The 24,953-nt window shown below is 43.8% G+C and overlaps 7 protein-coding genes across 7 annotated transcripts; 4 read left to right on the forward strand and 3 right to left on the reverse strand.

Annotated features, from left to right (window-relative positions):
- Positions 1 to 6,761: 6,761 nt before the first annotated feature.
- On the forward strand, positions 6,762 to 8,204 carry PG994_004185 (uncharacterized protein; the record flags this gene model as incomplete). Its single annotated transcript, XM_066855594.1, has 4 exons — positions 6,762 to 6,914; positions 6,987 to 7,403; positions 7,460 to 8,006; positions 8,071 to 8,204. The coding sequence occupies 4 exons, from the start codon at positions 6,762 to 6,764 to the stop codon at positions 8,202 to 8,204; spliced, it is 1,251 nt and encodes a 416-aa protein (XP_066717761.1).
- An 866-nt stretch (positions 8,205 to 9,070) lies between these two features.
- Positions 9,071 to 10,136, forward strand: PG994_004186 (uncharacterized protein; the record flags this gene model as incomplete). The annotated part of the gene is made up of 2 exons (XM_066855595.1): positions 9,071 to 9,536; positions 9,736 to 10,136. The coding sequence occupies 2 exons, from the start codon at positions 9,071 to 9,073 to the stop codon at positions 10,134 to 10,136; spliced, it is 867 nt and encodes a 288-aa protein (XP_066717762.1).
- A 277-nt stretch (positions 10,137 to 10,413) lies between these two features.
- PG994_004187 (Integral membrane protein) lies at positions 10,414 to 12,158 on the reverse strand (the record flags this gene model as incomplete). Its single annotated transcript, XM_066855596.1, has 7 exons — positions 10,414 to 10,930; positions 11,017 to 11,043; positions 11,102 to 11,170; positions 11,241 to 11,328; positions 11,422 to 11,574; positions 11,653 to 11,887; positions 11,961 to 12,158. The coding sequence occupies 7 exons, from the start codon at positions 12,156 to 12,158 to the stop codon at positions 10,414 to 10,416; spliced, it is 1,287 nt and encodes a 428-aa protein (XP_066717763.1).
- A 2,325-nt stretch (positions 12,159 to 14,483) lies between these two features.
- Positions 14,484 to 15,889, forward strand: PG994_004188 (uncharacterized protein; the record flags this gene model as incomplete). Its single annotated transcript, XM_066855597.1, has 2 exons — positions 14,484 to 14,687; positions 14,855 to 15,889. The coding sequence occupies 2 exons, from the start codon at positions 14,484 to 14,486 to the stop codon at positions 15,887 to 15,889; spliced, it is 1,239 nt and encodes a 412-aa protein (XP_066717764.1).
- Positions 15,890 to 16,443: 554 nt separating this feature from the next.
- On the reverse strand, positions 16,444 to 17,109 carry PG994_004189 (uncharacterized protein; the record flags this gene model as incomplete). Its single annotated transcript, XM_066855598.1, has 1 exon — positions 16,444 to 17,109. One exon carries the CDS (start codon positions 17,107 to 17,109, stop codon positions 16,444 to 16,446), a length of 666 nt encoding a protein of 221 aa, XP_066717765.1.
- Positions 17,110 to 21,205: 4,096 nt separating this feature from the next.
- PG994_004190 (uncharacterized protein) lies at positions 21,206 to 21,547 on the forward strand (the record flags this gene model as incomplete). The annotated part of the gene is made up of 1 exon (XM_066855599.1): positions 21,206 to 21,547. One exon carries the CDS (start codon positions 21,206 to 21,208, stop codon positions 21,545 to 21,547), a length of 342 nt encoding a protein of 113 aa, XP_066717766.1.
- A 473-nt stretch (positions 21,548 to 22,020) lies between these two features.
- Positions 22,021 to 24,129, reverse strand: PG994_004191 (uncharacterized protein; the record flags this gene model as incomplete). The annotated part of the gene is made up of 5 exons (XM_066855600.1): positions 22,021 to 23,078; positions 23,133 to 23,291; positions 23,359 to 23,650; positions 23,744 to 23,814; positions 23,895 to 24,129. The coding sequence occupies 5 exons, from the start codon at positions 24,127 to 24,129 to the stop codon at positions 22,021 to 22,023; spliced, it is 1,815 nt and encodes a 604-aa protein (XP_066717767.1).
- Positions 24,130 to 24,953: the final 824 nt, after the last annotated feature.

Raw genomic sequence — 24,953 nt, forward strand, 5'->3', positions numbered from 1 at the left:
GCTTAATAGTAGCGTTATTATTTTTAATAGCTATTATAGGGGTATTTTTTATTTTAATAACGTTAATGTGTCGTTTTTTAAAACTCGTTAAAAGTCTTTCTTTAATACTCGATATTTTTAAACGTAATATCTTAGTTTTTAATAGTTATAATAAATACTACGTAACTTTTTATTTTATTTATTATATTTAATAGCGTCGAAGTTTATAGGTTTATTATAATAGTTATATACCGTAGTATTTTTAAGCGGTATATAGTTATATTAATATGGTTGCCCCGTATTAGTTTAAGTTTGATTAGTTTATTACTAAGGCTTATTTTATTTCTCGAGGCGTTATTTATATATATAAGTATCGATTTTAATAATAAGTTTTATATACGAAAAAAAGTTATTAAGGGTATTAAATTATTTAAATTCGTTTTTAATATTATCTTTTAATCTTTAATAATATATTATAATTTTTATAGTTTCGATATAATTTAATTAAATTATAATACGTTAGAACTCGGTTATATAAAAAACGGTTAATCTTTTTTATTTAAAGGTTTTAAGTTCCTTTTCCGCCTGTTATTTTTTATTAAAGTTTTAAAAGAGTGATTTAAAAGCTTATTCGAAGCCGTTATAATTTTCGAAAATGTGTTATACTTTTATACGGCATAGTTTAATTTATTAATCGTTTTTTATAAATTTATTTAAATAGGGTTCGAATTAAGCGTGTATTTTATTTTTAAGAAACGAGGTAGCGTAAATAACTCGTTAAGTAGAGTTTTAGAACGTTTTTTTATAAAACCGTTAATAAGTTTTAATTTAAATAAAAAAGCTTTAGAAATTTCCGCTTATTTTATTAAAAGGTATTAATATATTAATCTTTATACTTTTTTTTAATATAATAAGGGTTTAAATAATATTAATAGTTATACGGAAGAGATATACTTTTTTGTATAGTTTATTAATATTGTAAAGTATTTATTTTAAGGTACCCTTAGTTAAGAGTTCGTTACGCTCTTTTTCGAGCTTAACGTAGTAATGTTAATAATTAGCGCTTTTTTGCTCGAATTTTTTAATTCGCTTAACTAGCGCTTGTTATATAAGCTCGTTATTGTTTTCGTTGCTATTAACGTTTATAGCAAGGTTCCGTTAAAAGGTATTAAAGGTAGCGATAAGAGTCTTTCTTTATCGGGCGGTGTTATTAAGGCTAGGTGTAAATATAGTTCTTGTAATATTATTATTTAAAGGTTTAAATAATAACTTATAAGAATAAAAGTAATTAAAATATAATAAATATTATTTAAGTTTTAAAAGAAACTTAGTAAGACGTATTAAGGTTTATATTAATAATACGAGAAAGTATTTAAACGTATAATAGAAGTTACGTTTATCGATATAATGGGTAATAGTTTATAAAAACGAAGGTAATTAAGGTACGTAGGTTTAGGGTATTTATAATAGTTTCGTTAAAACTATTTATTTTATTAATAAGTTAAGATTAATATTTAAATTAATTATTAAAATAAAAAGTATTTATATAAAATATATAGGGAACGTTTATTATTATATATTTAATCTCTTTTTTTATTAATCGGTTAAATTATTTAGTTCACCTTCGTATTTTAATAATCCGGGTGATCTTTTTATTAATTAAATTACCGACTTACTTCGCCGTTCCCGGTGATCCCCGTGATTTATTACGTAATATTATCCTTGCTGCTTCCTTGGGCCGTATCTAGCCTGCTGCGGTTTAGGATACTGTCGTCGTGGTCGCCGTACGCTTTTATAATATTAGTGCGCTCATGTTAGTATAGTTGGCGGCGCGGTTAGTGGCCGTGATATTATACCCTGGGCGGGGTATCGTAAATCCGGCCCGGTGGTTTTATGGGTCTTAGCCGCATAATTAGGTCAGGTCGTAACACCGTGTTTTAAAGATTTTCCGGCCGGTATATTTATTCGGGTTAAATCGAATAAATTCGAAAACCTTTTATACGACGAGATTATTAATCTTTTTTACGTTAGACTTTTAAAACGGGTATTTAAACGAGGTAATAACCTCGTTTTATTAAAGCTTAATTATTAATTTATAATTCTTTTATTCTTTTTAAGTAAGGAATATAGCGGCTCGAATATTCTAGAGTAAGTATTTTTTAAGTTATCCTTGGCCACGTTATATGGGAGCTACTATAATTTCCTCGGTTATCGGTTCGGTATTTAGGGTATTTACCGGCTGTTCCGGATCTGTTTATAATTCAGGTTAGTCGTGTAGTTTTTTAACTTCTTCCCGGTAGTACGGCTTAATTTAGGTTATTCGAAAAACTTTTAGGCCGTCTAGGGTATTTACTTAGATCGTATAGTTTTTAATAACTATTATCTTATATAGTCCGGTTTATCCTTTTTTTTCTTATTAAATTAGGACTTTACTCCGGAGCGGGAGTATTAAAATATTTTAAATATTTAGAGCTCGGTGGATATTAATATTTGTACGTATTTTCCGAAGCATTTTTATTATTTTCTATATAGTTTCTCTTTGTGCTTAGATCTTTAGTAACGGTGGTGAGTTCTCGTTGATATAAAAGTATATTCCGAATACGAGTAGGGTAGGTATTAGGTTGTTAAGGCTAGCCGTATCGTTTAAAGCTTTAATTATTATTTAGAGTATTATTTCGGTATTTATATAATAACCGAGATCTTTTTATAAGATATCGAAGGTTTTATATAATAGAATATATACTTGTTTAACTTTATTTATTATTTAATAAGCTTCGATAAGTATTTTTTTATAGGTAATTTTTATTATTTATACGTAGTCGCGAAACTTTTTTTAAAAGTACGTACCCGGATTATACGAGATATAGTTAAGGGGTCTTTAATATATATATATTTAATATTTATAGAAGGTATTTTAAGTATTTTATACGCTAAGCGAATATAGGAATATAGCCGTTTAAAAAGATATATTTAAATCGATTATGTAAAGTGCGTTTTATTCGTTAATATAAACAATGTTTATAATAATTTTATAATTAAAGTCGTATTTATTTTATAACGAGAATTTAAGTTTTTATAATACCGGATTATACGTTTAGTATTAAGAGTAAAACTTTTAGATCTCGTTAAGAATAATAAGGTCGATATTATCGTAGCCGGCGTTCTTTAAGAGAGTATAGAGCTTAGTTGTACGAAGGTATTTAAAACGTTAATAGAGGTGTCGAAACTATTTTTCGGTAAAATATAACGTCGTTTTTATACGGCCGGTATTAAAGAACGGATATCCTTATTTTTTAATTATAAAGAATATTTTTTTATTTTTTTATATAATAAGGTTAAAAATATTATTATAATATATTTTAAGCCGGTCGGCGTTATATAATAAAAATAAAAAAAGAGTTATAATATTTAAAATATAATACTTTATTATTTTTAATAAGTTTTATACGTTAATTATTTTAATTAACGATATAAGTTTTAAATTTCCGAATTTAATCTCGGCGCTTTTCGGGGTTTAATCGATTTATATGTCTAGGTTTTCTCGTATATAAACCTTTATTTAAAGCTTTTCGATTATTAAAAATAGGGCGGCGCCGGTATTTTAAAACTTTTTTTAGTAAGTCTAGTTATACGGGCTATTAAGGTTAAATTAATCGGCTTGTATAATAATTTTTAAATAAATATCCTCGTTAATAAGTCGGTAGTAGAACGCGGCGTTTATTAAATAAGTAATACTTTATTATATATTTTTTAAATCCAGGTAATTATATTTTTTTTCGTTATTTTCTAGCTCTTTTTTATCCTTTTTTTAGTTTTAAACGAACGTTTCGTACTTGTTTTAAAAAAGGGGGCCTTATTTAATATTATTGCACGTTTAGAAATATTAGTTCTTTATTTAAGATTATTTTTTAATTAGGTAGTTTATTAATTAATTACTTTATTTATAATAAATTCGGCAGGTTTTTTATTCGAACTTCTAGTTTTTATATAATAATTTTAATTAAAAAGTATCGGCGGGTTATTAATTACTTTTTTATTTTAATAGTTAGTTATTATATAATAATTTATTATTATAGGCTAGTTAGTTTTTTTTCGTATAGTTATTTATAAACCGTTTATTAATTAAGTACGTATTTATAGCCGGGTTTTAATATAATTCCTTTATTAAATATCGTTTTAATAATATTTAGTTCGTTATTATATTTAATAATATATGAAGGTTTAAAAATAATGCTTTATATATTAGCTTTTAATTAATAAGGGCCGGTATAAGCTTTAGAACTTTTTAATAAGCTCTTATGACGGAGGTATAAAGAGCGATCTTTTTTTCGAATCCTTTTCTGAGGGCTTGTTATACGAATTAGAGTTTATTTAGTAAGATTTTTAAAACCTTGATAAGTTATTTTTTATTCGTATAAAAAAAATTATTATTTAATTCGTAAAATATTATATATAATTTATTATTATATGAAAATACGAGTTTATTAAATAATATATCTCGTTTTATTTCTTTTTAAGTCCGATATAATTAAAATAAAATACCTCCGTATAATTAAAAAGAATATTTAAAAAGATTATATAATATTAATTTTTTAATATATCTAGCCGTCGGCATGTTTTAATAAATATCCGTACTCTATTATAAAAGATATTATATAGCTTACCGGTATAATTCTTTTCTTTTTTTTATACTTTTAAGAAGGTAACGACCTTATTTTAATCGATTTTATTATTATAAATAGCTCGGCTTAAAAGGATATCGTATTCCGTAACGTACGCTAGACTAAATAATCGTACGGTCTAGTCCGGCGGTACCGGAGTTAGAAAAAGAAAAGGGACGATGTCTTGCAACGTTTAGGTGCTTAGGAATCTAGGGTTAGACGTCGGGCCTAAAGTATCCCGTAGTATCGCGAACGATTGCTCCGTACGGAAACCGGGTATCTCTTACTTAGGCGGCGGTTATTCGACTGTCTATTTTAAGGAAGAGTGTAGAATATCCTCTTTTCGGGTTTCCGAAGTCGGTTCTACCGGTCGGTCTTATTAGTGTACGGGAGAGGCCGGTAATACTAGTCGTGCGAGCTTGCTTTTAAAGGATCCGCCTATCGGTATATTAACTCCGTTTCTTTCGAAGTAATAATAGAGCTTTTTTTAAAATATACGGTTAATTTGACCGAATTAATATTCGGTTTATTTTTTAAATTTTATATTAAACGTTTTTTAAAAGAACGTTCTTTTTATTTTTAATATATAATATTTTAAAAAGTATTATATAAAGTATATTATAAATAATTTAAGTATTATTTTTTTAAAAAGTATTTTTAAAAGTTCGAGTTTTTAAAAAACGAGGTTAATATTTTTTTTTTTTTAAATTATTAAAAAAATCTCGATATTTTAAAAAACTTTTTCGTATATAAATAATTCGGGGTCTAGGGTTATCGGTTTATTTAAGTTCGGTATGTTCGGGCTCGATCTCGATTCGCCGACCGCGATTAGCTTTATTTAATAAGGGTTATCGTTTTATAAATCGTATAATAACGTTATTTAAATATATAATTATATATAGCTTAACTAATTTTACGTATAATTCGAAACTTAGTTTCTTCCTTATAATATATACTCGGGAAAAAGGGTTCTCTTTATACGGTTAATTTAGTTCGGCTTTTCTTTCGAATTTTTAACGGGCGGAAATTCTCGGGGCTCTTTAGTATAGTCGCCTTTACGTCGGTAAAGGCGTAACACCGTCTCTTTACTCTTATTAATTTATAATCGCTACGAGTAATTATTAATTAGTATTAAATAGGTTTTTATACGTATAATAATTCCGGTTTTAATCGAGGTTTAATCGTTTTTATTTTATTATTTATATTTATTTTTAATACGAGTTATAAGGGGTATTATATACCCTTTTTAATAAAATAGGAAAATGGTTTATACGCGTAGGTACGTAATACCTTTTTTAAAGTAATATAAAAAACCTTAGTTCTTGCTATTTTAATAGAATATACGAATTAAATAATAAGTAATTTTAATTAATTTAATTTAATAAAATATTAAATTAAAAAAATAATAGGATTAAATAAGTTAATATAATTTAATTAAGCTAAGTATTCATTATAAAGTTAATTTATTATAAAAAATTTTAAAAGCTTTTATTAATTTAATTAATTAAAATAATTATATTAATTAAGTTATTAAGTTATTTAAAGTAATTACCTTTTATTTTAAAAATAGTATACTTAAAACCTTTTACTTTATTAATTATCTCTTATTATATAATCTTTAATTAATTTAAATAATATTAATCTTATTATTTAACTTATTATAAAATATATAAAATAAGTTATATATAATTATCTTAATTTAATTATTATAAAGAAATACTACTAATAGGTTATTATAATTAAAAAAAAAGTTAAGTTTAAATTAATAAAACTATATAAGCTTTTAATAAATATTAGTTTTTTATATTATTATTTTCATAATATTATAGAATAATTAAAAATATATACTTTTTTTATATATATTTATATATTTCTTTAAACTTTATACTAATACTTTTAATATCATAAAGCCGCGGTTTAATTAATTAATATTAATAAAAAGCGGCGTGAAGTGGGGCGCATGTCGTCCGAAGGGAACCCCGCTAAACTACGCCCTGGATTTCGATTTTATTCAGTGCCCGCCTGCCCTTCTATCGTCGTCGATCGATTCCATGACTTCAATCGCATAGAAATCACTCCTGTACTTCCACAATTCCTACCAAGACCAAATATATCTGAGCAATGGCCGGCGACGCCCCTGATGCACCGCGCGCTAAGAAGTGCCTTGGCGCCGACTGCGACAAGGATGCCGGCGATCTGCAGTGCCCGACCTGCCTGAAGCTCGGCATCAAAGACAGCTTCTTCTGCTCCCAAGACTGCTTCAAGAAGAGCTGGGTATGATTGATTAATAAACGCCAACGATGCGGTGTCTTTGGAACTGACGGGTCGCATTCATCCATCCTCAAGAGCCAACACAAGGCCCTCCACAAGTCCGCCCAAGGCAAGCCTCAAGACGCTTTCCTGCACAGAATCATAACCCCGGGCCTTGTCTCTGACCCGGACCCCATTACAGGCCACTTCAATCCCTTTCCGACATTTACGTTCCCGCCCGGCACCGTCCGCCCGGTATACCCTCTGTCGCCGAGGCGCGTCGTCCCCAAGTCGATACCGCACCCCGACTGGTCCGAGACCGGCATACCGAGAGGCGAGAACCGCTTGAGCAGATCCAAGATCGACCTCCTCGATGCCAAGGCGCAGGATGCGATGCGCAAAGTCTGCAGACTGTCGCGCGAGGTGTTGGACATCACAGCTGCCGCTATCAAGCCTGGAGTGTCTTCCGATTACCTCGACGATGTCTGCCATAATGCGTGCGTCGAGCGGAATGTGAGAGCGCGACCAGCCCTTTTCGTACGGTTTGTAGTCAAATCTAACTTGTGCAGTCATACCCCTCTCCCTTGAACTACAACAACTTCCCGAAATCGCTCTGCATCTCGGTGAACGAAGTCATCTGCCACGGCATCCCCGACCAGCGAGTCCTTCTCGACGGCGATATCGTTAACCTCGACATTTCCCTCTATCACGAGGGCTACCACGCCGACCTCAATGAAACATACTACGTCGGTGATCGGGCCAAGGCGAACCCAGATGCGGTCAGGGTGATTGAGACGACACGGGAAGCTCTGGACAAGGCGATCGCGATCGTCAAGCCGGGCACGCCCATCCGAGAGTTCGGTCGTGTCATTGAGGAGCACGCAAAGTCCCGGGGCTGCAGCGTCATCGCTACCTGGGGCGGCCACGGGATACACACCGAGTTCCACCCGCCGCCCTGGATCCCGCACTACGCCAAGAACAAGGCCGTGGGCGTCTGCAAGCCGGGCATGGCCTTCACCATCGAGCCCATCCTCACGGTCGGGAAGCCGCGCGAGGTCTACTGGCCGGACAAGTGGACCAATGCGACCGTGGATGGCAAGCTGAATGCGCAATTCGGTTCGTGCGCGCCAAAGTGTCCCTTATCTTATGATCTTATCAGCTGACCATTACGTTTTTTTAGAACACACCTTGCTCGTCACTGAAACCGGAGTCGAGGTTTTGACGGCGCGAACAGCGAGCTCCCCTGGGGGCCCCATTCCACTGCCAATCAGTGCCAATGGAGCTGCAGACGCTAACGGCGCATCTAAACCGTAGTTCGGTATGCGATCGCAACTACGAAAGATGAGCCAAATAACACGGCAGCATGGGTGCCCATATTAGATCAGATTGAATACAGACGCCATTCGGCGCAGCAGTCACGACATAAAAGATACCCAGGGGCACTGTCCCGACCTCACATCATGATACGATAGGCGCAGGAGGGGGAAGCGACATCTTTCAGGTGCTGGTGCTTGTTATCAGCAAATCTTTGGAATAGATTGACGGACACGAGGAGACGAGCTGACCCTAGCTTGGCCTTAATGTTGCTTCATCTTCGCTGCACGTCAAGAGTAGCAGCACCTCGTGCGAACCCGTGGACTGATGGACGCTGCTAATGGATTAGGGGACGACATGCCTTCTCTTTCCGGCATTGTTGGTCTGGGCGTCGCTGCGCAATGGCGCCTTCCGGTCCCACCATCGTCTGCATTGGTTTCAACACTGGACGAGCTCATGGCCAAGTATTGGCGTAGTCGATTGCCCATGCACAATTGATGCCTTATCAGCCTTCAATCATTCAAGTTGATTTCCAAGTCCGTCTGATCCGTATTCTGGATGAATTCTGGATTGGCAAGATCCCTCCTGTACAGCATCCAGACCGTAAATTCACCTTACCCACCTGAACGAGATTTGCCAGGAGAAATGTGTCAAACAACCATGTGAACATCAAGTGGGCTACAACAACTGATTGCGGGTCTGTTACAGAAACACTTGCCCCTTGCGACCACTTAAGCGAGCCGACCACGCCGCAATTAAGATTGTCACCATACCCAGTCAACATTCAAACGGCAGACCGAATAAAAACACATCTATGATTTGTCCATGATGGTAATCCTGCGTAGATCGTCTCTACGTACTCAGTCATGACGCCGGTTTTTGCCCTTTGGGCTTGGCTTCTCCCGCATCTGCTGCTGCTGCAGCACCTCGTCGGAGCCGCCACTGCTGCGTCTTCACCACCACCGTCGTCGTCGCTCGGGAACACGATCGAGGCCGACCTCATCTTCCCGCACGAGGGCGGCCGCTACACCAACGCGCCCAACGGCATTCCCGTCGTCATCGGCATCCAGAACGCCGCCGTCGCTGCCCGCTTCGGCTTCAAGCTGCGGTGGCAGCTCCTAGAGGCGCCGAACCGCCGCGGGGAGGTCTCGGTCAAGCTGGGCGGCGGCGCTTACCCGTCGCTATCACCCGGCAACACCGATACAGACGTTAATGCGACGGCGCCTTCTTTTCCTTGGTCGACCACCGCCAAGATCACAGGTCATCTGGTACCGGGGGATTACACGCTGCGGTGGAGCTTGGGCCTCGTGCCCTACTGCGACTTCGGCAATCGTACGGCCAGGTTCGAGTATGATCATGAGGTGACGCGGGGGATTCTTAGGTTCACCATCGTCGACGACGCCGCATTGCCGCCACCTCGGTCTCTTTTATTAGAAAATGGTAGCGATGGACTACTAGGGGGAGGAAAAGAAAAAGGGAGTGACGACAACGCAAATGACAACAATGGCCCGCGTCTTATGGGAGTGATCAGCTACGCGTCCACGGCGCGCTGGAGGCGTCCCGCCAGACACAGAGGTGGCCCAGTGGCCCCCGCTGGTACCGGGTGCTCAACGCCACGGCCGACGTCTGCGCCGTCACGGCGTCGGCCACCTTCACGCCGGGCCCGGGCCGCGCCACGGTCGACCCGGCGTTCGAAACGAGCGTGTTCAATCTGATGGGCTGGCCGCTGCCGTCGTCGACGAGGAGCAACACCACCACCATAACCACCACTGCCACTGCCACCGCCACCGCCACCGCGACAACGGCGTCAGCGACGGCGACGATGACGCCAACACCGACGGCGGAGAGGAAACATATGAACACCAACGACAACAGCATGGGCAACGTGCTTCCTACGGCGATGGAGGCTGCGACAGCGCCGGGCGCTGCTAATAACGCGGCCGCCTCGAGACCGACGGATCCTGCAATGTTACCCCCGGGATTTGTTAGCTTGGGGGCTTCGCTGCTAGTCCCTCCGGCCATCATCTAGTGCTTGCTGTTGCTGTGTTTGCCCTGCTGATATCCTACGTTTAATCGTCTTTACCTAATCACAATATACCACAATATCATTGCTACGCGCTTGATTGCCGTACATCAATTATCCAATCCTTCACTTCAAATTATTGTATTGCATTGTATCCCAGCAGCGGGTAAAGCTACACGTGGTGGCTTATCTCTCACTATATTGCACGATATAGTCCTTTCTGCAAATGATCCCCTCCATCTCCTTGTCCGACTTATGGAGGATAAACTCCTCGCTGTTCGAGTCCGGCGACGTCATCGTCGTCGTCGTCGGCTCCGCGGAGTAGAATGCGGCCGCCGAGTGTGTCATGCCGCCGTCTAACTCTCGGTGCTGGTGGTACCGCTGCTGCTGCGGCGCAGACGCCTCATCATCCTCGCGGTGCACCGTAGTCACAACACCGCAACCACCACCACCCAGTCCGGAGTCGCGGTCGTCCAGGCCCTTCTTGGTCTGCAGCTCGAACTCGTCGATGTTCTGGCTGCCGAGCCGCGTCCGCCGCTTCGGGGCGCTGCTGCCGATCGTCTGCAGGCCGTACTTGCCCCGGCCTTCCTGGTTGTATTGCGGGTACGACTTCGCCGATGTCGAGTTGAGCTTGAGGACGCGGCCGAGGAGGGGGCGGAGGAACTGGGCGCAGGCGGCGATGATGCCGATGTTCAGTTGGAGGCTGTGGCTTTGTTAGCAAAGGATACCATTTTGTCAAAGCAAGCATTTGACACATGACGAAGCAAGAGGGGAGGGGAGGCAACTTACTTTTGCCAGAAGTGCACCCAGTAGTCGCTGCAATGGTAGATATGGTCAGTATGGCACCATTCTTAACGCCCTTGATAAGACGTACAAAGTGTTATCCGGGCTGCCACCGGTGGTCAACATGAAAACAGCCTTGCAGATTCCGGCAACAATCGAGCTGGTGAAACATGAATTAGCTGAAGTACTCGGTCCGCCGCTTGTTTGGTGTCGGGTTGACCTGGACTCACAAGTATCCCAAGTTGAGAATGGCTATTACGTAAAGCCGCATTCGTAGCTTCATCTTCAGGTTCCAGACAATGGGAATGGGAAGGACACCTGACATATATCGGTGAAGATGTTGCACGCTACGAGAGTTCTAAGTCAGCAAATAGATTGGTCATCAAGACGCCATGAACTGGAGAGGCTTACATATGTTCCAGTATGTGAGATTGAGGAACAGGTTGAAGTCGAAGCATCTCGGGTCAAATGGGTTCATCCATTGGAACTCCCACCAGCCCGAGTACGGCTTGCAGTAGGTGAACAGGACAACCGTGGCTTGTATGGTGTAGAGTATCACAAACACTATATACCTGCGACGTTAGAGCGGTTGTCTTGTGTCATATGCTTTGTACGTGCTTCATGGACAAGGGAAGATCTTACCTATGATGGCGTACAGCGAGTATCTGTACCACTTGATCTCTCTATTGAGTCGCATCAAGCTGAGGGCCATGGATATTCTCAGAAACCCCATGGCGAACCCGTCCGTCATGACAGTTTTCCAGAAACTGATATGCTCGAAATGGATCCGCTGCTCGGGTGGTATCGCCAGTCCATGGCGCCCGAGTCCATAGGGGACTTGGAGACACAGGCATATCCACGAGCCCAGGGCGATGAGCTAGGGGGGAGTTTGTGTCAGTGCGCATACTCTTGATCAAAGGTGGAAGGGAAGGCGAAAATAGGAAACGCACGACGGAGAGAACAATGAAGCCATCGTCAAGGCCGAAAGACTTGACCATCAAGGCCCGGACGTAGGTGCGCAGTGCGACGAAAGTCAAGGCGATGAAGTGGAAGACGGCCACGACGCCGACGATCCGGCCAGCATTGCTGGCTCTAGCGTACTCGGAATCCGGGTCGATTTGTGGAGGAGGGGGCAGAGAGGGATCCATGGCCCGTGTTGGTGCACAGGCAAAGAAAGGTTGGCTTTGGTTCGATCTCGGGCAACATACTATGTCCTCTTCAGGTCACCTAACATCTCCCTCCTTGATCGTTGCTTGCGGACATGTATGTATCTCGATCGATGTGGAAATTCTAATAAAGAAAAAGGGGAAGTCGCACATGGCGATCCGGAGCATACGATCGTGTGGGAACACTGGGATGTTGAAAACAGGGTGTTACCCAAGGCATAACGAAGGATGACTAACAAAACATGATACACTACAAATCTCGATATACCTACTTATCTACCGCCACACCAACGCAAGGAGCTATCTCTTCACAGATTACCTAACGCAATTCGAATCACGACTATCTATCACAAGGTCAAAGCGAAGGCAACTTTGGTAATGCTACACACCTGCTTCCAGACAATCCAATAGTCTGCCGGCGACGATTACTTGAAGTGTCGCTATATCCCTTCCGAATGGGTTCACTTCAGGGTTGGGGATGAGCGCCACGGCGCCTCCCCAACCCGGTGTTCTGGCCCTTTCCTTGGCAAAAACAGACCGGCCTCCGGCGTCGAACACTGGCCCGCACCTCACGCAACAAACGTGCAATCTAGTCATGCATTGCTACGTCGAAGCATCTCGGTTCAGGCTGGATGAAACACTGCTGGCGGCGCAGGGGCGGGATGCTCCGACACGTGCTTGGTCGGAACAGGAAGGAGGGGAAAAGACCCTGCAACAGCTGGCGGTTCTGTGTATGCAATCTAATATCAACTTCAGGGGGCGCCTCGCAAGCAGGTGATAATAAAAACCACCGCCGCAAGGACCGCGCCACGTATTCGATAACTCTGCGGAAGAGGCGCAGAAGGGGTGACCCAAGAGCAGGTTGCGGGGAACCTCCCTCCTCGTCCACACGGTTATCTAGATATATCTTACAGGGAACACCTGCTTTAGGCGACTGCAAGCTGGAATCGAAGCTTTTGAAAATGCCTGGACCCCGAGCCAGCAGAAATGCAGTTCCCCTTAACAACAGAACTATCCCCGTTTCAATCTGTCGGTAGCTAGGCTCTAGCGGAGTGATTTACCACCCCTCAAAGTTATCCCCCATCATAGTCAGTGATGGGTGACAGATAAAAAAAGAAAGGCCACCCTCACCCGACGACCGCAAAACAAACTTGGGGTGGTTTTGGAAAAGGACCGCTTCCTTCTCGGGGGTATACCCAGAACGGAGTCTCGTTGCCCTGTAAGGTGGTATACGCCCCGTAGGGCTATGCCCCTTGCGGCAACCGTCCCAGAAGACCGGAACCGCTGATTGGTGGGATCCGAGGTCAGGGAAGGCGAACCGGGAAGTTAACAACTAGGCCAGGGTCCAGTTCCGGTTTGCCGGTTTAGATGCTTGGCATTGCAACCTCAACCTCGCGAGCTCCCGTAAATGGCAAATCGTTCATCGTTCCCCCTTTCTCCCTCGTGCGTCTTGAGAAAGCTGGTCCGTTCATTGTTGCAATCGATCGCGAGCGGGCCTCTCTTCACAAACGGAGTGACGGGCCATTTCGCTTGTCTCACCGGGCGCACCGTTCCTGCGCCTTACGCGCCTTGGCCCCTACCCCTCGGCCCTGGGTCCCCCGTGGGGCTCGGATCGACCGCGGATGCACAAAGGGAAGAGGTGGAACGAGAATCTCCACACACCGAGTGCTCATTGCCTGTTATCGGGCAGGTCAAGTCGAACTGCTTGGTTCATTCCGGTGAGAACTTCCTTAAGGGAATCCTTTTGCAGCCAAATCCAGGCACATATAGAAAAAAGCACGGAGAATATTCGGTAATCTCGAATCCGGCGAATCCTCAAGGCAGGAAACGCTGCGGAACTGAACAGAGTGGCTGTGCCGCAGCAACCGTACCCTACATAGGCCCGAGAGGCACCTGCATTATATGCAAATTTCCGATGGGTGACATGCCTGGCTATCCCGCAGCATGCTGACGTGGGTCTGACGATAAGTTCCTTCCGCATTGCTAGTGACCCCTCCCCCAATCACTCGGTATCGCGAGGTGGGTTTGTCATGTTTGCTACTCCGATTGCCTCGGCAGCAGATTACTCGGAGACAAACCATGGGACGGGGCGAAGGAGACTCCCCCGGCCACACTCCTCCCTTTCCATGCACCAGGCACTTTGGCTAAATAAAACCCCAACCGCCATTGGCTGTACGCTTCTTGTTGCAGGACACACACACACAGCCTGCGCCGATCACGTGTGACCCTTCGCTTGGAAACTGTAGATCAAGCCCAACCTTGGTGAAGTCATCACTCGGCTTGTTTTAGGTTCTTTCATCGGTCATCATGCTCAGCTACAAGATCCCATCGGCCGTCGGCCTCCTGGCTACGTTCCTTGTCGCAGAGGCCGCTGCCGGGTTATGCTCCAAGGTCGACAACGTTGAGCGCGACGTTGTCGTTGTTGGTGGCGGTGCAGCCGGCGCGCACGCGGCTGTGTGGCTGCGTGACCATGGCAAGACGGTTGCCCTGGTTGAGAAGCAGGACACTCTGGTATGAACTTCCTTCACCTCTATCCTTCCCATTATTCACCCAGAACCCAACATATGACTCGAAGACCCATACTCGGAGCCCTGAGACCTACAGCCGGAATACCGAGTGCTGTACCCCGGAACACCACTGCCTTCACTGGGAAACACTGCTGACGATTACCTGTCCAGGGCGGCCACACGTCGGTCTACCATGACCCTGCCACCGGTACCCCCATCAACGTCGGCGTGCAGGCCTGGATGGAGTACAAGGACACGTTCGACTTCGTGACGCGCATGGGCGTCTCGACCAACGGCTCGATGCACTTCGCCTCGCTCACGAGCAAGTACATCGACTTCCGGACGGGCGAGCTGGTCGACGGCTACGCGGCCCCCTCGGAAGACGCCAAGTCCGCCGCGCTGCAGGTCTACCTCGACGCGTGCGAGAAGTACGAGGATATGCTTCTCCCGGGCTTCTTCCAATTCCCCGAGCCGGACCAGATCCCCGAGGACCTGCTCATGCCTTTTGGGAAGTTCATCGACAAGTACGGCATCGCGGCCGCCGTGCCGCAGCTGTGGCAGTCCACCGTCCAGGGTGTCGGCGACTTCATGGTGGTCCCCACCATGTACGTCATGCAGGCCTCGCCCGCGCCTATGGTGCGGGCCCTGCTCGGCAAGGGCGCCGCCGCCGTGCCGCCCTCGGGCAGCCTGCACGAGCTATACGAGCGCATCGGGGACTTCCTCGGCGACGACGTGCAGTACTCGAGCCAGGCGGTCGCTTCGACTCGCACCGCCGACGACGGCGTCACCGTCACCGTCAAGAGCAACGTGGACTCCAAGAACTGCACCATCCACGCCAAGCGCCTGCTCATCGCCATCGAGCCGACCGAGGCCAACATGGCCCCTTCGACCTCGACGACGCCGAGCGCGCCGTCTTCGCCAAGCTGGGCTACACCACCGTCTACGCCGGCATCGTGCGCCACCCTCGTTGAAGATCGGCACCTCGTACGGCAACACACTGCCCGCCGCGGCGCCGGCCGACTACACCGTCTACCCGCTGCCGGCGCAGGTGGGCCGGTTCGACTACCTGGACATGACGGCGGACATGTTCTCGTTCACCGCGGTGGGCACGGACGCGGACACGCCCGCGAGCATGCGAGCGCTGATCGGACGGACCGTCGCGGGCATGGTGGCGACGGGCGTGGCGGATGCTGCGGCGGCTACTAACGCTTCCTCTGTGGCCGCCGAGGCAGAGGTCGAGTTCCCCGCCTTCGCGGACCACGGCATGATGCACTCGCGCGTCTCGGCGAGGAGCTGCGCGCCGGCTTCATCCAGCGGCAGCTCGCGCTGCAGGGGGGCCGGTCTACTTGGTACACGGGCGCGGCCTTCACGTCGGCGTTCTCGACGGTGCTGTGGGAGTACAATAACGTGTTGCTGCCGGACGTTATCAAGGGGATCTAGACTGTCATAAGGGGTTCAAACTACACCCTGTCTTTACTTTCAGCGTATATATAGTAGTCTGTCAGAGTATAGTGAGAATCGGATGTGGTCCAAATATAACGTGAGCCTCCACAAGATGATGGGTGACCCAACGGATGTGGTGTATTAAACAATCTCCACCTCTTCGGTTTCCACTCCTTGGAAAAGCTCATAAACGTTCTTAGACTCCATGTACTCTATGGTCTCCCCCCCTAACTCTTTCAGTCCTCTTTTGGGGGGTTTTGAAATCAAACATCGTATATAACCCTAATCTCACGAAACTCCTCATATTTCTTCTTTCATTAGCCAATATAAGACACCGGATGCTGCTCCTTTCCTTGGGCCACTCTGAATACTTCACCACTAGCAGAGGTAAGACATACCATGGAATAGTCTGCGATGTTGGTAGAAGACTCATTCGATTTCGTGTCGGTAGAAGGACCTTCATCCAAGGCGTATGAATAGATAGCATTGGAACATAACCAAGCTTCCATTCCCGGCATTAACGTATCCATTGACCACTTGGAAGAAGGCTTGTAATCGACAAGGTTTTTCCACAGTCGATCAATTCTTCGGAGTGGGCCGCATAGATGCAAGCATCCCTTTGTAACAGCACCCCATGGGTCCGAGGTCGCCTGTTCTACGCTGGCGTTGACAAAGGTTGAGATGGGTGAAATTGTCTGTAGAACAGCAGTATTGACTTCTGAGTTAGTTGATGCCCACGACCAGCTAGGCGCGATATAGGCTTCTGTTGGTTCGGCCTGGCAGGCCCTGATGCTTGCAGGTTTGGTCCAAGTCAGGCTTTCAAGCAACCGGTGCTCCCAGTGCCCTGAAACGTACCGCCCGCCGATAAGGGCACTGCCATAGGTCGCAGCGATACCCAAGATGGCTGGAAACCTGTCTCGGGGATGAGTGAGTTCGGCCTTCGAATAATGTTTCACAATACGGCTGTACCAGTTTCGAAGCATTTCCTCGTTGAATCTGGGCACCGATTGTTATAAGCACCCTAACCACTTAGCCGTCCTACCACATAAGCAGCTACCCAAATTAACTACCGATAAGCGAAGCCCCCTAACCCCTTTTTCGTATATAAGTCAGTGTATAACCGTTTTATTAGTAATTAAAGGATATTACTAAAATCGTCACTTCTCGTACTTTCTAGCTATGCTTATTTTAACCCCCGAATCCGCCATTTAGCGTGCTATTTTAGCCGTATAAATTGGCGAGTTAGAACGTGCAGCCTTTAAAAAACTTAAGGTACCCGAGCCACCTTGCGGGGACAGAATTAGGGGCAGACCGACCCGGACCGAGTTTAAAGAGTCCGCCAGGACCCTCTTTTCCCGCCCAGGAGGAATATCTTAAAACCTAAGCTATCCGATAAGCGTAGCTAGGCTTTACTCTTAAGTATAACATGTTTCGACTATTCGTCGACCGGTTATTTAAAACGGATTAGCGCGTTTTATTTTTAAATTTTATTAATTTAAGATATTTATTACTTATTATTTTTAATTAAAAATTATAATAATTATAATAATAAGTTTTTAACCCGTTTATTATATATTAAAAGGTTTTATTAAAAATATTTACGCTTAATTTATATATAATATAAATAAAATTAATAATATTATAAAATTAACTTATAATTATTATATAATTAATTTAATTAAATTAATTATAATATTTATTTAAGATATTATTTATTATAAATAAATAATATTATTTTACCTTCTTTAATTATTTTTAAAAATATTAATATATAATAATAATAGTTTTTAAACCGCGGCGATAACTTTTATAACTTACGAATAAAATCGAAAAACTCGAAATAATAATAATTACGGTAATTACATATTAAGTTATTTTATAACGAAATATATTATTAGTAAGTTTTAAATTTTATATTTATTAATATATATGTTTTATATACTATAAGCTTTAAATTTAAATCTTTTTTAATATTAAAATAAAAGGTTTAAAAATCTTTAAGTCTTTATTATTAATTAATATTTAATGTAAATATAAAAAGGTTGATTTTTTTAAACGTAATATCGAGTTTAAAAATTATTTTTTTAAATTTAAAGTAATAATTAACGAGTAATAAACTATTTTTAAACTTTTAATTATATAAATATAAATAAGGCCGCGGTTAAAAAGTTATCCTTTTAAGTTTTAAATAACTTAATAATTAATAGATATTTATTTAAAAAACGTTTATATTTATTATTTTTTAATATATATATTAAATTAAAGCTTTAACTTTTAATAAAAGTATTTAATTTAATAACACTTAATGTATTCTATAAACGAATATTTTATATAAGCGAATATTTCACTTTTATAAAAATTTTTATAACCTTAACCTTTTTTTATATTCTTTTATATTTAAAAATGTTATAACTTTAGAAAAAAAGTGATATAATTTTAACGCTTTAAGCGCTTTAAAAAAACTTAACTTTAAATATACGAAAAGCTATATTAATTTATCACGTCTTATCGAAAACTTTATAACGTAAACGAAATAACTAACCTATACGATACGAAATACCTACGACTTCTCGAAAGTTTTTAAATTTTAAAAAAGATGCGATTATACGATATATTATTAATTTAAATACGCGATCGCTTCTTTCTCGGTTTAACGGTATAAAAGATATAGCGAATCGATTATTCCGTTATTGCGACGCGAGACGCGTCGGTATTAATTAGGCTTCGAACTTCGTACGATAATAACTAGACCTCCGGCACGCGTTTTAATCGAAAAATCGATTATTAGAGAGTCCTTTACGAGAATCCCGAAGTATATCGCGTATAATTTACCTTTATATAAAATATAATTAATAAGTATAAGATTTAACAAAAGGAAATATATAATTTCGATAAGACCGGGTTTATTATAAACTAAATCTCGTTCGAAATAATCGTAACCACCTTCGATAAATATAAAAATCCTAGGCTAATTTAATAAAGGAACTAGGCATAAGTTATAATTATTTAAGGCGTTAAATCGTACGGTTACGCTATCCCTCCGTATATTATATTTACCGGGAAAACGCACTTTTTTTCTTAATACGAAAACAGCTTATTACCGAGTGACTAGGTAATCGTAGTTACTAAAAATGGCTAGACCACGAACGAGAGAAGCGAGGACTAAATTCGATACTTCGATAAATATACGAGGTTTTATACGAAAAATGTTTATTATTTATTAATCTTTAACGGTTATAAAAGCTATTATTTAATATTTTTTAAGCTTTATTATAAAAAGAACTCGATTATTATACTTTATATATTTTTTTATTTATTATATAAGCTTTAACCTTTTAATATTAACTGTTTTTATATATTAAAAAAGTTATATAAAAAAGAAATTAAGGGTTCTATACGGGCGTATATTATTTATATTTTAAAGGAGGACTTTTTACTAGCGTTTTTAAAAGCGTTCTAAGCTACTTTTATTATTTTAAATATTTAAAGAGGTTTTTAAAAGGTAGGATTTATATCGTATAATCCGGAATATATTATTTTATAATTAAATATAAAGCTACGTATATTAACGCTTCCGGCGACCTTTTTCGGCTTATCTATACCCTAAGAGTTAAAAACCTTAAATAATTTAATTAAAGCTTAATTTTAAACCGAGTACGTTAAAAATCGAATCGCGTAATATTAAAATAGCTCTCCGATATTAATTTTAACTAGGCTTAATTAAATTACGAAAGGTATAACGTAAGTTATATACCGGCTCGCTCTATTAAAAATTAAGGTAAACGTATTATAAGAGGCGAATAAAATGCTTAGCCGGCGCCGCCGTATAAAAAAAACGGCTATAAAATAGAAGATCATTTCGTATATAAACTAAAAAAAAACTAATAATTTTAAAAGGATATTAATAAATAATTATAAAACGAATCGGGTTAAAAGAGTAGTTATACGAGGACGTTTAAGACGCGCTTATAGCGCTATAGAATCTACGAAGAGCCCGGATATAATACTCGTACCTATTAGAATAATATAGAAATATCTAGAGATTAAGATTCCGATTAATTTTAAAATATTAAATACGTTATGGCGGAATTAACTTATACTTTATTAGATGAAGTCTTTAAAGGTGGTCATTTAGACCGTGTGGTCAGTTGGACCTGCGGGTACGTTAACTCTAGAAATAGAAAAGCTTTGCGGCGCCGACTGGCCAATCTGGCCGGCCAATAGCGCGTACGCAGTTCACACTAAATCGGCGCGCTATGGGAAATTACTAGAGCTGTCGGTACCTAACTAGATGGCAGAAATACTTACACGCTCAAGGACGACCACTTTCAACGAAAGGGGTTTTTATTATTACTTAGACAGATTTAGCGATCTTTTGGGAGGAATCTCGTCAAATCTTCCCAAGCCAAAGCAGGACCCGAGAAAGGCAAACAGAGCCGTTGGAACAATGAAGTACTCCTGGTGCCAAGCGCTCCTGCGGCGATCCTCGTCCTGGATGTGGCAACGGCGAGCAAGTGCAAGCACTCGCCCTCGGGGCTTTCGTCGTCCAGCGTGTCTACAGTTCCGTCGGCGAGCACATCCAGCTCTGTGTCTGTGGAAGTAATCATCACCACGACCATCGAGTCCAGCTCTTCCTCATCCTCGCCCCCGTCTACTTCGTCAGAGGATCAGTCGTCATCTGCCAGTGCCACAACCCTGAGCTCCTCATCCATCATAGACCAGTATGTTGGGCGTGGTTACTTCCCACAGCAGTGATCTAGTTTAAGAGCGGTACTAATCATGTTCTTCGTCAGATGTTCGGCCGGCGTGTTGGCTACGACAGGATCGCCCGCCCTTGCGGTTCGTCTGGCTGATTGCTCGGCCTTGAACACATAGACCGTAACGCCGCCAGTGAGGTAAGTTATCTTAGTCAAACCAACGGGAGGTGCTATTTAAAACCCATATATCCCCGCAGATGAGCCAGCCGCTGCTACGCCCCTGTCCAATTGCCAACAAGACACCAACGTGGCTAATTTTCATTTGCCTAGCTTAACTACTACAACTGAATACTCTACATTTCTGTCAATTACCACAACGGTGATGTCTACCATCACGACCACCAGCCCCCCGGTCATCTTCTCCAAGCGCACCATCACCCACGGCGGCGCCACGGCCACGGGCCTGGACGGGACCGTGACGGTGCGGCCCACGGGGATCCCGAGCTACGCCTCGGCGTACTGCGACTCGTACGAGGAGTACTTCAGCGCGTGCAGCGACGGCGGCATCACGGCATCGACGACCACGGCGCCCACGGTCACGTCGACCACGACGGAGACCGAGATCCATACCTGCTACGGCAGCTACATCTTCACCAAGTACCTGGGCATTCCTTTCCCGACGATGCTGATCCCTGGTAACCCCCCGGTTCCCACGATTGTATAGTACAGTGCTGTTAGTTGAGACTGTCAGTGTGTGCTGGTGTTGGACCGGGATGATACGTAACTGGGTACGGGAGCTATAATGACTAGCTTCTGATGTAGATGTATCATATATCAGATGGCTTGATGAACTCTAGAAGCGCGATAGCCAATAGCGTAGCATCATGACTAATTCATTAATGGGAATATTGACTAAATCAAGACTCCGGTGTTGGATTTAAATACGATTAGCTGCAGACACATGTGTTAGAACTCAATACTTAAGAAAAGTCGATGCATATAGCAACCGCCATTCAAGACGTATGGGAAGCTAAGCGGGCAAAGCACCGTGGGTGTAGTTTCACGCTTTTAATATGGATGAGATATCATTAGAAGTTAATATGGGACGATTCCATGACTAGCCCCGTAACTGTATGTGAAGACCCAGTTGATGGATTAAGATAAGCCGGCTATGTACTTAGACATTCGGTTCACGAACTAAGCAACCTGCGGGCTGTTCTGGCTGTGCCGCCCATGCAGTCTCGCCAGCCACGAGCCCGTCATGGCGACGCGGACGCGCTTCCCCCAGAACATGAAGCCCAGCAGCGCGAGGTTGTTAGCGACGAGGACACCACCAAAAATGCCCGAGATGACGACGGCGTAGCCGCGATCGAGGACCCAGTCGAGCAGGTTGATGCTCAGCCCGAAGCTGATGGCCTGCTTGCCGAGGTTCATGGCGATGAGCATCTCGGAGGTGTTGGTGTTGTACGAGTCGACGGCGTAGGCGAGCGCAAAACTAAAATAAAAGTACGCGCCCCACGACATCATGCCGTTGCCCATCAGGTACCCCATCCAGTGCAGGTCGTGCTCGGCCGTCAGGCCGTACAATATCAGACCCGCAGGCGCGATCACCATGGCGGGCAGCATGACGCCGAGGCGCATCTCGGCCTCGCGGATGCCGCCGTTGCGGCGCGTCAGGTGCGCGGCCAGGCGGTCCGAGGAGAAGGACAGGGGCACGGCGAGGAGGAAGCCGAAGAGGGCGCCGAAGGCGATGTAGCCAGAGCTCGCCTCGGGCCAGTTGTAGGGTGGGGCCATGATCTTGATCGGGAAGGTGTAGTTGTAGGCGAACGCGCCGAGGCCGATGTAGATGCCGAAGGAGGTGATGACCCAGAACACCTGCGGGACCAGGAAGTAGGTGAACGACATGGCCATGGTGTTGAAGAAGCGGGCCTCGGGGTCGTATCGGCCCTTGGGCGACAGAGTCTGAAGAAACGACTTGCGAAGGGGAGCCGCCGGCGCCGTCGGGGTAGGGACCTCGTCGTTCACTCTGGTCGTGGCCTTGTCACTGTCGCTTGGACTTGCGTCCTCGATCGGCGTCGTCGTGAGGTGCATGTGGGCTTCGCGATCGTAGGATGACTCCTCGACGAAGAGGAAAGCGAGGACGAAGAGCGCCAGGGCAAAGGCCAGCACGACGTAGAAGAACAAGCGCCATCCCCATGGTTCGATGAGCAAGTGAGCTGATACCAGTGGTGCTACTGTTCCAATGGACAAGCAGACTTTACACAGCTGTTAGTATGATATCCGAGGCGAGCTTCAGCGCCAGACCTCACATGTGTAGTATCCAATTTTAGCTCCACGTTGGTGGAGGAAGAAGATATCATTGCAAAGCTGGACGGGAATGGCCTCGCAAACCCCGCTCCCGAACGCCGCGAAGACTCGGGCGGTCATGAGGCCCCCGAAGTCATTGGCTTGCGAAGAACCGATGAGTCCTGCAATAAACTTTTGACAACGGCCCAACTACGGTTAGCTGTTTGTCTATATTATACTTTGGCTCACCATGGATGGGGCCGGCAAAAGAGGTTGAAGGCAAGGGTTCACCCACAAAGAGCATGGATCCCAGCATGACGGGTCGCCGTCCGAACTTCAGGTACAGGGGTACCAGGAATAGCGAGCCGAACCCATAGGCGAGGTTAGGGTAGGAGATCAGGGTGGATGCTTTCGTGTGGCTAACGCCGAACTCCTTGGAGAAGAGGGTGATGTAGGGCGAGGGGCCGATGAGCGTCGCGTTGCCGAGGAAGGAGTAGGCGCAGCAGATGATCAAGATGATCGTCTTCTTGTAGGTCGGCCACTGTGAAACGAACTCTGTCAGCTCCCCCGGTCATGTCTTCGGCAGATCTGGCGTATGCATTTTGTGTTTCTCCCTCTTTCCTTCGGCACTTACCTGTAGCGGATCGTTCGGGTCTTCGGCGGGTACGGGGAACAATGCCTGACCGTAGGCAGTATCATCGCCCTCTGTGTGTACGAGTTCTCATTGTCAGTGACGTCGAATTCTTGTTTCTCGTCGAAATAAAGTTCGGCAATAGAATAATTACCGGCCGCCCGAAGGTCCACTGTTCCCGGTATGTCCTCGTGAGCATGACTAGAAGGTTGGGGATTAGCGTTGGCTCCGTCATATTTCCCCGCACCGCTACCTCTAGCCCGGACTGACTGACCAGGGGCAGTGACAGTGACATTGGAGAATGTTGGGGAAGATTGGACCAACCTGTGAACGAGGTGCCGCGCGTGGTTCTCTGCCGCGTCGTTAACGCTGACTGCTTCGATCGCCATGTTGTCGGAGCGACTCCTTAATAGCGCGCGCGGTCGGCGGCGACGAATATATGTATCTGCGACAATGTGAGATGAGGGTATACAGAAACGAGAGCTATAGTGCTTTCAAATCCAATACTAGAGGAATACTTTCGGAAACCGAATTGATACAAAGGCAATGTCTAGCGAGTAACGGCTGACTCGCTGAAGAGAGGATGGAAATGAAACGACAGCAAGAGAGGAAAAGACATGGCCCTGCACTCTCGGGGGTTTTCAAGCAGTTCTTATCTTTTATACTGCACGTTGACAAGAAGTCCCTGGTTCGCGTATGCATGTCAGCTCCACCTGCGAGGATACGGAACGGTGCTTTTTTTCCACACGAGAAATGCAGATTGGCGGAATGAATCTCAGAGTCTACCCCATTCGATGGCAATTCCCGTCGATCTCGGCCAAGAATCCGGGGTGGTTAGTCATGTAGCTGGGTAGCTTGTCTGGGCGTCCCACCCTGGGCCCGCCCAGGCGACGCGCTCAACTGTCTCACACCTGCAGGCGAGCAGGGCCAGCGGAGTAGGTTGCCACGGCTGACGTTGGGTCTGGCCCGGCAATTGTTTTGGCGGGCGGGAGATGCGATTTTGATTGACACACAGTCACACGCCGCGGGCCACAAGTTGACGGCCGATATGTCGCACCGCATATCTCGCATCAATCTTCACCGTTCGTTAACGAGTGCGCCAGGGCCACGCGCTGTTCTCGCTTAGTTGTCCTGCCGTATCAGCTATCGTTCTTCCACGCATGATCTGATATTCTTCTAGTCGGGTCCAGCACTTCATAACGTTTTACGATGC

The sequence above is a fragment of the Apiospora phragmitis genome (genome assembly GCF_038363925.1).
Source record: "Apiospora phragmitis strain CBS 135458 chromosome Unknown utg000005l:1.0-4161743.0:1.0-4166827.0, whole genome shotgun sequence".
Lineage (NCBI taxonomy): Eukaryota > Fungi > Ascomycota > Sordariomycetes > Amphisphaeriales > Apiosporaceae > Apiospora > Apiospora phragmitis.